The 13,258-nt window shown below is 49.9% G+C and overlaps 1 protein-coding gene across 1 annotated transcript in view; it reads left to right on the forward strand.

Annotated features, from left to right (window-relative positions):
- akap9 (A kinase (PRKA) anchor protein 9) overlaps window positions 1–13,258 on the forward strand; it is a 63,641-nt gene that overhangs the window by 35,730 nt on the left and 14,653 nt on the right. Inside the window, exons 20-26 of the mRNA XM_062487166.1 lie at window positions 4,004–4,166; window positions 7,250–7,344; window positions 7,579–7,696; window positions 8,854–8,892; window positions 10,390–10,622; window positions 10,836–10,955; window positions 12,894–13,070. Coding sequence (XP_062343150.1) covers window positions 4,004–4,166; window positions 7,250–7,344; window positions 7,579–7,696; window positions 8,854–8,892; window positions 10,390–10,622; window positions 10,836–10,955; window positions 12,894–13,070 — 945 coding nt within the window. The remainder of the gene's footprint in view (window positions 1–4,003; window positions 4,167–7,249; window positions 7,345–7,578; window positions 7,697–8,853; window positions 8,893–10,389; window positions 10,623–10,835; window positions 10,956–12,893; window positions 13,071–13,258) is intronic.

A 13,258-nucleotide genomic window follows, 5' to 3' on the forward strand; every position in this document is an offset into this window, starting at 1 on the left:
TCGGGTTTTTGCACGTCATTGAATGTGCAACAGTGATGCACTACATGGTGCATCTTCTGTTTGGCCTATATTCAAGCATTACTCTCGGTGTTGTGGCTTTATGTTAGCCATCTAAAAATAGCATAGATGAGATTTTAGGTCAAGCATGAATTATGTTTCAGCACTTTATACTGTCAATCTCTAAGGAATCGCGTGAACTGCAAAACGATATTTTTGACTTTTAAATCAAGTAGCGTATGGTAGCCAATGTATTTATCCACAAGTTTAATTTCCCTGTTGTAAAGTAGTTTTTTCTGCAGATTAGTTTTCTCGAATCAAATAGTAGTTGGGTCCAACGTGCTGTATAATTACTGGCAATGACTGGCAGTGTAGACATGAAACCTCTCACGTCAGCTTGGGTAGGATCGCGTGCGAAGGAAGCTAAGATCTTCCTTCTCACTGATGGCCCAATAAAAGACATCAGCACTCTGAACTCTGAACTCCCGAACGAATGCCAAGTCATCACCGTCCAACCTTCTGCCAATAAAGCGCCACTCTGGAATGTTCTACAGCAGATCACACGTCAAATGCCACTTAATAATCCCTCACTTCAATCTGGAGACATCTGCTCGTAGTTCACAAATCAATCCAGCTCCGCGTCTTCTAAGGTCTCGACCGATCATTTAATGGTTTCTCCGAAGGGCGATTGATTAGAGGCACACTGTACTGTCGGCGTGAATTATCGTAATTCCGTATCTTCCTCGCCAATAAGGGGCGGTCTGAGTGGATGCTCATGTAATGACTTTACAGTGGAATGTTAAGTGTCCCGTAAGCTGGCTTTGTCAAGTGTTTGCGGGAGAGGGAGGTATTCAGTAACACTGACGCAACGGCATGACATGTTGCTGGTGCACGTTCAATAAGGTTCGCTCTTCGCTTATCCTGTAAACAGTAAGGTGAGAGGGGGAAGGAGGGGAGAGAAGGAGGGGAGAGAAGGAGGGGAGAGAAGGAGTGGAGAGAAGGAGGGGAGAGAAGGAGGGGAGAAGGTGGGGAGAGAAGGTGGGGAGAGAAGGTGGGGAGAGAAGGTGGGGAGAGAAGGTGGGGAGAGAAGGTGGGGAGAGAAGGAGGGGAGAGAAGGTGGGGAGAGAAGGAGGGGAGAGAAGGTGGGGAGAGAAGGAGGGGAGAGAAGGAGGGGAGAGAAGGAGGGGGGAGAAGGAGGGGAGAGAAGGAGGGGAGAGAAGGTGGGGAGAGAAGGAGGGGGGAGAAGGAGGGGAGAGGAGGAGGGGAGAGGAGGAGGGGGGAGGAGGAGGGAGGAGGAGGAGGGAGGAGGAGGGGGGAGGAGGAGGGGAGAGGAGGAGGGGAGAGGAGGAGGAGGGGGGAGGAGGAGGGGGGAGGAGGAGGGGGGAGGAGGAGGGGAGAGGAGGTGGGGAGAGAAGGTGGGGAGAGAGGGAGAGGCTGCATATGTGTGGTATTTAGGGAGATCTGTCACAACGCCTCACTCGGATAATCTGCTCCGACGAAGAGTATGAATCCGGTTCAGCAAGCCCTCATAAAAAATAAAAAAAAAAGGCGTGTCTGTGAGAGAGTAAAAGTACTCTGCCGCTCAAAGCTACCTGCTCCACTTGTCCTGGGAGCAGAGGCCACACCCACTCCCTCCCCCTATCAGTGAACAGGATCCTGCCTACACTATTGATCCAGGAAGTGAAAGGGAGATACGTTCTGCCTGTTGTTGCTGTTCCACACTGGGACACACGGATTTAGCCCCCTATAAGCCTCCATGCTTGTTTGTAGAAAGAGAGGGGGGAGAGAGAGGGAGAGGGAAAGAGAAAGAACAAGAGTGCTCTGATAGGCTGCCTGAGGTAAGGAGAGAGAGAAAGAGCCGGGAGAGAGAGAAAGCACTGAGAGAGAGAGAGTTGGAGCAGTAAAGAGAAAGCGACAGCAGGACACTGACTCAGAGAAGTGTGCCGGCAGACAGAGAGGAGAGGAGAGAGAGAGACTGGGTCAGAGAGATCCACAGAGGTTTGTTGAAGGATTGACAGGGAGGACGAGAGCGTGAGAGGAAGGATAAGACTAGCCGGGCCATCCCACACATTCACCCTCGCCGGGAAGCAATTAAGGGGGGCCCTGGGGGCTTCCCCGCGGGTCGCTGTTGCCGTGGCGGCATGGCTTTGTTAATGAGCTTCCAGAGGGAGGGAGGCGAGCGAGAGAACGGAGAGAGAGGGAGAGAGGGAGCGGAAGAAATGCTTCGCTGAGCGCCCGTGCTTCCGAAAGAGAAGCAGAGAGAGAGAGACGGCTCCGGAGGACGACAGCTCTTTGGATCTTGAAGTCTCTCTGTCTTTTATTGGTTTGTCTATCTCCGCTGACGCTGCACTCTGGCATGCCTTTAGCCACAGGTGCGTGGTGTGATTTCCAACCCCCGTCGGTGAAGGATTACTTTCTGTTGTGAACACCGGGAAGTTTCCACTATTCTTCAGACTCCAAACTTCACCTGGTCGTTATTTGAAGACTCGACTCTTCTCAATATTGACTTGTTCCAGGCGTCGCAGGATAGCATGTGATTGAGTCACACTGGATGCCAACTCACCTCCCTCCCTCCCACCCACCCAGCCCCCCCACGGTATTGTTTACCCAAGGCCCTGCGCGTGACGGCCCGTAGAGACCGTTGCTTAGAGCCGGGCAACTTCCCCGCGCTCCTCTCTGCTGGCTCTCCTGTCCGGCTAGCGGCAAGCGATGCCTCGCTCCCCCGCCGACGCCCTCGGGGCGGCAGGTGCAGCCTAGCTTCCACGCCCGCCGACCGCATCACGGGAACGCGTCGCTCTCCGGGATCATGGATTCGTACCGCTCCTACTGGAACTCCACCAAGCAGGCCAGCCTGTGGGTGGAGGGGGAGGACCAGGACGTGTACGAGGTGGAGTCCCGTGTTCCCCTGCCCCGACCCTTTCCCCTCAGCGGCACCCTCAACGAGAAGAACGCCGTGGTGGTGCAGACGCAGATCTCGCACGTCAACCACAGGACCAACGGGCACCTGCTTAAGGTGATCTCCAAGATATCCCTGCCCACGCCGCCCTATACAGTAAGTTGGTTGTCCGTGCGGTGCGCCGCGCAGCTGTCTGGCCACAGGCAGAAGGTTCTGGTAAAACGAGTCTGAGGAAAAGTGCAAACTCGTTTTGAACTGAGAGTCTGTCTTAAAAGGGTACCTGCTGTTGTGTGTCACGGCTGTGCTGTCGTGCAGTCAGTAACACACCTTCCTCCATTACAGTACACTTAGAGCCCTGTGTGTACACGTGTAAGCAAGCTCTTTATCATTACAGTGACATGTCACTATCTGGCAGCTAAACTCACACTCTGCAGCTAAAGGAGTCAGTTAACTACAGTACTGGAAGTGTTTAACATCTGTAATTTCACCTGGGTTCTGCGTGGCAGAGTCATGTGATTCCTTCCTGGTTGGTTTAATGACACTTTGACCTTCGGTGCAGGAGATATGGTAATGCTTTAGTTAGAGGGACAGGTATAGCCTGAGGGCTTTGTTGCGGGATTGTAAATGTCCATTCAGCCTGAAAGCAGGTGCTGGTGTGTCCTCTGAATCCACGGACGAGGATGTTGAGGATCCATGATAACTCAAAGTAGTTTCATAGATGCATCGAAAAAAGTAGTTTCACAGAATTATTACAGGTTATCTCACACCAGCAACACTATCCCAATTTGTATTCTAATACTACTAACAATATCTTAACATCCTCAAATTAATAAGACTTTGTTTTAACCCCTCTCTAATCTTGCCCTTCCCTTGCCCCCTCCCTAACCTCGATCAGCTGGAAACAACTTCTGTCTTTGTCTTATAATGCACAAATCTTGTCTTAGTCTTAACTACTGTCCAATCTTCTCTGTCCCTCTGCATCCCTCCCCCTCTCTCTCTCCTTCACCTTCCCCCCCTCCCTCCCCTCCCTCCCCTGTCCCCCCCTCCCTCCCCTCCCTCCCCTGTCCCCCCCTCCCTCCCCTCCCTCCCCTGTCCCCCCTCCCCCCCAAGCTGGAGCATGCCCGTCTCACCCAGACTGAGCTGATGCGAGAGTCCTTCAGACACAGCCAGGAGATGGGGGACCTGCTGCAGAGGCAGGAGGAGCTGCAGGAGAGGCTGGGGGAGGAGGCTCGCGCCAGAGAGCAGCTGGCCCTGGAGCTACACCGGGCAGAGGGTGAGGAGGGGAGTGGGTGGGGTAGGGTGGGGGGGTAGTGGTGAAGTGGGGGTAGGAAGGTAGAGGGGGAGAGGGGTGGCAGGGGAGAGGGTGAGTGGCTGGCAAGTGTGTGTGTGTGTGTGTGTATTCTTAGCTTTCTGAAGACCTACGTTGGGAGGTATTGTGTGAAAATGGCTGTGTTCGTTTTGAGGAGAGAGGCAGGTGTTAAATGACGAGGTCAGACAACAGGTGACGAGGTCAAAGGTCATAGTGAGAGTGTTTGTCAGGGAGGGGTTGTGTCGGGGGAGGTGAATGGGGAGGACATGTGAGGCTCTTCTGGATGTGGAAGTGAAACACAAGGTTCTGGGTCGAAGGGAAACTGCATCTCAAACTGTAAGAAGTTACACTGCAAAAAAGGTCTGCTAAAATACAAGAAATTAACACTAAATTTGAAGAGAAAATGACTTAATACTAGTGAAATTATCTTGCTGCATGGACAGATCATTTTACTCGACAAGATATCTTAAAATAAGTTGGTTCCAGTCTAGAAATAAGTAGGCTTAAGAATATACCACAAATTAAAAGATAGAAACTAGTAAATCATTTTTGAAACAAGATAATAAATATTATATTTCCAGAACTAAGATTTTAAATCTTGGCAAGCAGAACAATTTGCAGTGTAACGTTACTTTTTATCATTTTTATTCCCGTTGTTCGGGGGTGGCACCATTTATGTTACTTTTAATGCCCTTGTTAGAGGGTGGCACTATAATGTCAGTGTTAATGCCCTTGTTGGGGGGGGGGGGGCTGACTGAGGTCACAACCCTGTCAGGGACAGATGGTCCACAAGGGCTCTAGATGTGACACAGGTGTCTCACACACAGGACACCCATCACACACAGGCAAGGACAGACACTCATTTTAGGGTAAGAACCCTTTTATTCTGCTTCTAAACTGTAAGAGACATAGTCTTTGCTTGATTCTGGTGAGTGTAACGTCAATGTAATCACTGTAATTCAATACGATTCTTTGTTGTGTCCTCTCACATACCGTGTGTGTGTGTTCAAAGATCTGATAGGATCGGTTGAAGTATGGCAAATATTTGGTATCATAAAGTTATCTCCACCTAGCTGGTGCTTGTCTGCATGAAGGGAGTCACTGTCAGCCTTTGAAACTCCCACTGGCATTGTTAGAAAACGATGAATGGTGTGACATGAGGGACAATGTATTTAAAGGCACAGTATCTTGATTTTTTATTAGATTTTTACGATAGGAATGTCTGCTCTGAAGTTGTTAACATAACCTAAAGGTGTGTTACTTATCAAATGTTTACACTATTACTCGGTTAATAATCATATTCAGTTCCAGAGTCACTTGCGGGAATGTTAAGAATTAGGAATTCAAGTTAGTGTGGGGCCTAAACCCTTTTGAAGACACCTCTAAGTCAAATAACCGCATCTCTCTATTGTGTCTGCGTTGCTGACTTTGTGTACAAACACGATGGATGTCGAGCGACATTAATACCTCGCTTTTGTCTGCAAGGTCCTCTGTGTGGTAGCTCTGGGTGTGGTGTTGAAGACTGGTTTCAATTATCACCGATGCACAGGCTTGAGGCAGCCTGAATGTTCTGTCACGACTGACAGAACATCTTGAGTTCCTCTGTGGGGAAAATATTATTTACCATAGTATTGAATTACGGTGGAGTATCGGAGGGATCCTTTGGAAATTATGTCTTGTGGTGTAGGATTACACAGCGACGTCATGGCTGTGTCTGAGAGACCAACAGTGTTGTGTTGTGGACAGTGGAAAAATTAAATTGCTGGCCAGTCATGAAGGAATTGTGTTTGGAGTGCAGAAGTCTGTAACCGTTTACATGTTCGTTGACGTGTTCATGTGGAAAACGAGTGCTGGGGGAGTGTCTTAACTATGCTGTGTCAGCTACAGCTAGCTGGTTAGCTCCGCGATAGATAAGCTAGCGCTTGATTTATATTATAATGGACTGTATGTCTTGTACGGGGGTCATGTGGACCTGTTGCCATGGTGACCCTATTGCAACCAGAGGAATTCAGGACCAGCTAGTTCCCACCTGGTCTCGTGACCTCAGCATTCCACCCACCAGCTGAGAATAATCTTAGAATTATTTGTTTATTCATCACCCCTTAATATAGGGTTTGTCCTTAATATAGACTATTTTATCAATCCCTAATGTAGAATATAAAAAAGATATTTACTTATGAACCTCATCAGAATGAGCTGATTGTGCCTAGCAACCTGTGCTGGAAACAGGCCTAGCAACCTGTGCTGGAAACAGGCCTATCTCTGCGTTGGCTGTCCTCCATGGCCTCCCAAGCTAACTGGGTCGCACATGCCTCCCTCCCCTCGCATGTGTTTGTTAGTCTGAAAACGTGCGTGTGCCCGGGGTTGTTTTTAGTGGTTGAGGCTGGGTTCAAGGAATTAGTACATAGTTGTGGAAGTAATTTTGATTGTATATTTGCATGGACAGAGGGAACACAGCACTTACCTTTTTAACACCCTTCCCTCCCCCGCTCCTCCTCTCCTCCTCCCTCCCTCCCTCCCTCCCTCCCCCCCTCCCCCCCTCTCTCCCCCTCATCTCCTCTCCCTCTCCTCCTCCCCCCTCCCTCTCCTCCTCCCCCCCCCCTCTCCTCCTCCCCCCCTCCATCCCTCCTCTCCCTCCCTCCCTCCCTCCCCTCCTCTCTCCCCCTCCTCTCCTCTACCCTCCCTCTCCTCCTCCCGCCCTCTCCCCCTCCCTCCCTCCCCCTCCTCTCCTCTCCCTCTCCTCCTCCCCCCTCCCTCTCCTCCTCCCCCCTCCCTCCTCTCCCTCCCCCTCCTCTCCCTCCCTCCCCCCCTCTCTCCCCCTCCTCTCCTCTCCCTCTCCTCCTCCACCCTCCCTCTCCTCCTCCCCCCCTCCCGCTCTCTCCTCCTCCCTCCCCCTCCTCTCCTCTCCCTCTCCTCCTCCCCCCCTCCCTCCTCTCCCTCCCCCTCCTCTCCCTCCCTCCCACCCTCTCCTCCTCCCCGCCTCCCTCTCCTACTCCCTCCCTCTCCTCCCTCCCTCTCTTCCTCCCTCCCCCCCCCCTCCTCCCCAGGTCTGATAGACGGCTACACAGGTGAGCGGGCAGCGCAGGAGCAGCAGTTACGTCACAAGGAGGAGCTCCACCTGAGCCTGGAGCAAGAGCTGCAGGTAACACACCCAGGGGGATTTGAACCTGCAATCATGTGCTCTGCTACTGAGCCACAGATGAGACACCAATCTCTGATTGGTTCGTGAAACAAACAAAAGGCAAAACAGACCAAACGCATATATATTTCTCGTTACCAGAATATTGATTTGTGTTTCTCGTGTCTCCTGTCGACACTCGTGCTCTAACTGAATTGCTATTGATCCTGAACCGGGCGTCGTGATTGGCTGTTTCAGGTGACGAGCAGCCGCCTTCGCGAGCTGGAGCAGGAGAGGCTGCTGGCTCAGCAGGAACGGGAGCTGCTGTCACGGCAACAGGACGCCATGAGGGAGACGGCCGGGCCCCGAGAGATGTGTACGTATCCCACAATCCCCCTGTCAGCTACCACATTTTTTTTTTTTTTTTTTTTTTTTTTGCTTGATTAAAAAGCTAATAGATGAAAACGGGTTGTTAATTACCTCAGAACTAATGTCTGAATATCCAAACTATTCAGATGTATTAACTTTAATAACTATTTACTACTTTAAAATACAAGAAGTCTTGCATTGCTTATGCTAGTGTTGTGTAGCAGTAATGTTCTAACTGATTATACGAGTGCAGAAGTGACACAGTATATGAAAAGGTACATACAAATGTGTGCCTTGACAAAACTGCCGTGACAAAAACTATGATAAAGTCTGTCTTTGAATGGTTTCATAGGGAAGCACAGGTTCGAATGACTCACACAAAACATGCCTGTTCTTTTCCGTACACAAAGTCAGTCTTTATTGGCTAGATTTGCATTTGCATCAATGAGACACCTGATTCTCATCACCAGGTGTGTTGCTAGGCAGACAGCTCGACACCATAGTGCTTTCAGTTCACTGTCAACGCTATTTTCATAGATTGTAATAGAGCATACATTCGATTATTTGTTTGCCTGTTCCTAAGGGTTAGGCCTCTATTTTATGTTCAAGCAGTCTCCAGAACTAATTTAACTATATCCACAATGGTGGTTGCAGAGCAAACTGAAGTCTGAATTCATGTTGTTCCAATGTTTGTAATGGATACCTATTTGGTGCTTCTGTGGTGAATGACGTCCAGCTGGTTTTTGGCCCGGGGGGGATTGGTTTTTTATCGTAGATACAGTAACACGAGGCAACTGATCCCTCTGCCTGGTATTCAGTGCTCTGTTTAAGGTTATGCGGCAAGTAAACAATCTCACACGGAACGGTAAGTGTCATGTTCACACGAGGGCAGAAATCAAACTTATTTTACAGGAGCCATTTCAGGAACACTTTCGCCTTGCTCTTACGGCATTGGCTCATTCCTCCTCTGCCAACACATCTTTAACCAATTCCCACGGCCCTAAAAGGCAGTTAGGCCCCACCCTCTCTATTTCCATCTCTGCATCCTTTCTCATTGACACTCTCTCTCTCTCTCTCTCTCTCTCTCTCCCTCTCTCCTTCTCTACATTTTTTATGAGCAGACAAGAGCATGTTAAACCACTGTGCTTTCTCGTTCTCCTGTAGGCCTAGTTGAAGCTGCAGGGGTAGCTGCACCTGAAGCAGGTGTGTCCACATCACGCATGGCCAGTCTCCTCTGCATCTCTCTATCGTCTCCAGTCCACTGGGCAGTCACCGATAAATATATGACACTTATTCTTTTAACCCCTCGAATCCAGCAACTCACCGAATAACCCCTTGCTTGCCATGGGCTCCCTCACTCACTAATCGTTGCTTCAGCTTTTTGTTGTTTCGATTCACTTTTCTATGTTCTGGTATGTCCTGGTACGTCATGGTAACGTGTTTATGGGTCAACATGAGCATTATTATTTAGCATGAATATTGAGAGAGATTAACTATATTTTGAGACATCTTGCAGTCCTTTGTTTCCTCATTGGCAATCATCTTTACTCACAAGTTCAGATCTGTTGACGCTAAGGGCCCAGCGCTGATCTTTGCTTACAACCCTTCGTGATGTCACAGATTTTTGGGGGGGAGTAAGATGATTGACCAATCAGGTATCCCCCCCCCTCCCCCTTGACCAATCAGGTATCCCCCCCTCCCCCCCCCTCCCTCCCTTCCCCTTTGCTTGTAAATGCACATGAGTCATGGATATCACACTGTCTACGTCCGTGGTTTGTCCCTTGCACATTCTTCCCATGTTGATCTGTCGTACTAATAAAATATGGGTTTGATATCTCTGGTGAAGCAATGTCGGTTGGTCCAATGGTGGCAGCGGATGCTTGAAGGGATATGTGGCGGGAAATTGTCTGGAAGACACACTGGCGGTTGTGTTCTGTGTGGTGCACAACATGAGGCTGAAATGGAGGACGTGATATGATTCTCATTGAGAAAAATTAATTTGCCCACCAGCTATATTCAAAATTATGGTGGGAGGGGAGTGGTGGTAAATTTATTTAGTTTAAAACCTAACAGTTTGAGGTGTCAAAGACTCCACTGACTCCATCTCAGCGTCCTGTCCATTGTTGGAATCAAACCCAAATAATTAACCATCAGTTTTGTCAAGTGAGTCCCTCTTCCTGGTCCCAGTGACTAAAACCATAGATATATATAAAGACTAGATGTCTTACGGCGGAGTCTAGAACGTCCGCACATGGCGGCCATTTTGCTACAGTCAACTCGCTCACCCATAACATTGTGTTGATGCAACATGTACTTTTTAAATGACCATAACTTGCTCAATTGTCAACCGATTTTTAAACGGTTTGGTTTGTTATCAACGTCAGAGATGTCGGTATGCCACTGCATACTTATGAATAATTATGGTTTTTGTTTTTTTAATATAATAGAAGTATGCAGTGGCATAACGACATCTCTGACGTTGATAACAAACCAAACCGTTTAAAAATCATAATTTTCATCATTTAAAAAGTACATGTAGCATTAACACAATGTTATGGGTGAGCGAGTTGACTGTAGCAAGATGGCCGCCATGTGCGGACGTTCGACTCCGTTGTCCGGCAACGCGGACAAGACATCTACCCTTTATATATATCTATGACTAAAAGCTCCCCCACCCGTCCCCTCCTCCCCTCCTTCCAGATCTCCTGGAGGAGACGGAGAAACTGATGAAGGAGAAGGTGGAGGTGCAGCGGCAGGCCGAGAAGGAGAGCCTGGATCTGCTGAAGCAGGTGAAGCTGCTGGAGGGTGAGCTGGAGGAGCAGGTGAACAAGGCCATCGAGCTGGACCACGCTCAGAAGACGGAGAACGGAGACCTGAGGCAGCAGATCCAAGCCCTGGAGAAGCAACTGGAGAAAAACAGAAAGTTTCTCGACGTAAGAGAAAATGGAGGGATGGATGAGTAAATTAAGTGGAGACCGGGATAGATGGAGTAAATTCGTTTGTGGAAGGATGTACACAAATCTTATTAAAGCTCCTATAATTATAAGATATGAAAGTACTTCTCATATAACAGCCCATATGAGTAGATTGAATTCCCGGCATTCCCGCTCCGTTAAGAAGATTCCGTTGTCATGTGTGACTTACAGGAACAGGCGGTCGATCGGGAACACGAAAGAGACGTCTTCCAGCAGGAGATCCTGAAACTGGAACAGCAGCTGAAGAACCCTCAGAAGCTGCAGGCCGGCTCGGAACAGAGAACCAGAGAGGTAACGGTTCCACGCCGGGCCCCACACAGGTGCCATGTGGGACGCCACGGCTGAGTTTCCACCCTCCATTGTTCTGTCACAATGTAACGAGAGGAGGTTTGGAATGGTAGGAATGGTCGGCTGTGGCCCGTGGATTAGAGTCTCAGTGACACTCTTGAATAACGGAGGTAGAGTTACCTGTAGCCACCGCCAACGTGATGCAGAGGTGGTCACACCGAGGTCGCTGCATGAACACGTGTTGTTGAGAATAATACAGCGCATGCTGCTTGTGATTTCTTCAGTGTTTTTTTTTTTGACTTTGGCCAACCCACCTCCATTAAACGTCACCATTGTTTGTGTTTTTATAGGCCAAGTACTAAACACTGCAACCAACTGGTTACAGTTGTTATAGAAACGGTTTCTCAAATGAATCCAGATTATTTGGTGAAGAGTACGTAAAGAGTTCGTCAGTGACTGGCAAATGTGTGGGGCGGGGATCAGCTATTTGATAGTTGATCCAAATTTATTTTGCTATTGATATTACTTAGCTTACATTGTAGGGGAATTATCATTTGAGCATTTGTCCTAACTTGGCGATCTATTATTCTCCCATCTTCTTGTCCCTGCGACATTCTAGGAGTTTGTAGTTGCGCTGTATTAGTTGCTCTGTAGTCGCCTGTAACTGCTATCGCCATTAAGCCCAATTCTCTCCCTCTCTCTTCCTTTATGCTATCTCTTCCCATTTCCTTTTCTTTCCATCTCTCTTATTCTACCAATCCATCTTCTCTACTCTTCCTTGCCAACCTCTCTTTCACGGCTATTGAAGGTGGATCAGGTGACCGCTAAGGTATTGCTACTAGCCATTTATTAAAACTCCTTTCCAGACAAACGCTAGCTGCATTGTAGCAACCCTAGTGGCCTCCTCCATAGCTATCCCCTCCTCCTTTCTCCTGCCCTCTCTCTCCTGCCTCTCCTCTCTCTCCTGCCTCTCCTCTCTCTCCTGCCTCTCCTCTCTCTCCTGCCTCTCCTCTCTCTCCTGCCTCTCCTCTCTCTCCTGCCTCTCCTCTCTCTCCTGCCTCTCCTCTCTCTCCTGCCTCTCCTCTCTCTCCTGCCTCTCCTCTCTCTCCTGCCTCTCCTCTCTGGTACTCCCCGGTGGAGGAATTTGTTCATCTCCAACCAGCATCAAAGAGACAAGTCTATCCGTCACTGTTAAAGCCCCACCCTAGTCGCTCTCCTGGTCCTGCCTGTCTGCACGACCCTCATCGAGCCTTCTCCTTCTCCCCTATCCTTCTCAGTCTTGCGCCTCCCTCCTTCCTCCTCTTCCTCTCTCCCTTCCCGCTCTCTCTTGCTCCTTCAGCAGGTGGATCAGCTGATTGTCTGGCCGGCGGATCAGCTGACTTCTCACCAGCTGCGCTGAACAACTGTCGTAACCACCGTACATCCCCCCTTGTGTTACAGCACTACCGTCGCCTTCGTCGTCCGTCCCCCAGCCCACCCACCCCTTTTTGACTCCTCCTTCTTTCTCCCTCTCTCCCGTCCCCCCTCTCTCAGGTGGAGCAGCTGACCCCCCCCAGCTACCAGCTACACCCGACCATAAAAAAATATAATAAAATAAATCAATCAAATGCTAGCCGCTTCAGCTAGCCGTGTACGATCCCCCTCTAAAGCCCCCCTTCTCTCTCTCTCTCTCTCTCTCTCTCCCTTCCCCCCTCTCTCTACCACTCCCTCTCTCTCCCTCTCCCTTTCTCTCCTTGCCTCTCTCCCTCCCTCTCCTTCCCCCCCCTCTCTCTCTCTCTCCTTCCCTCTCCCTCTCTCTCCCCCCCTCTCTCCCACCCCCTCTCCTTTCCTCTCTCCTTTCCTCTCTCTCTCCTTCCCTCTCTCTCTCTCTCCTTCCCTCTCTCTCCCTCTCTCCTTCCCTCTCCCCTCTCTCTCTCTCTCTCCCTCCTCCTCCTCCTCCAGGTGGATCAGCTGACCTCCCAGCTGAAGCAGAAGGCTGACTGGTGCAGCGAGCTGCTGCTGAGCTCTGAGCAGCTGCAGCGAGAAGTCAGCGAGCGCAACGAGGAGATCGACAAGCTGGAGGGCCGTGTCCGCGAGCTGGAGCAGGCGCTGCTGACCAGCACAGAGACACTGGACACGGTGAGAAGGAGGGATGGGGTGGGGATGGGGGGGATGGAGGAGGGGGAGGGGGATATAGGAAGATAGAGGGATGGCTGATAAATAGTGTAATAACAGTGGAAGGGAGAGGGTTACAGAGAGAAAGGGAGAGGTGGGGGGTAGAGGAGGAGGGAATGAAAGAGGGAGAGGAATGGAGGGGGACAACCCCC

The sequence above is a fragment of the Osmerus eperlanus genome, chromosome 20 (assembly GCF_963692335.1).
Source record: "Osmerus eperlanus chromosome 20, fOsmEpe2.1, whole genome shotgun sequence".
Lineage (NCBI taxonomy): Eukaryota > Metazoa > Chordata > Actinopteri > Osmeriformes > Osmeridae > Osmerus > Osmerus eperlanus.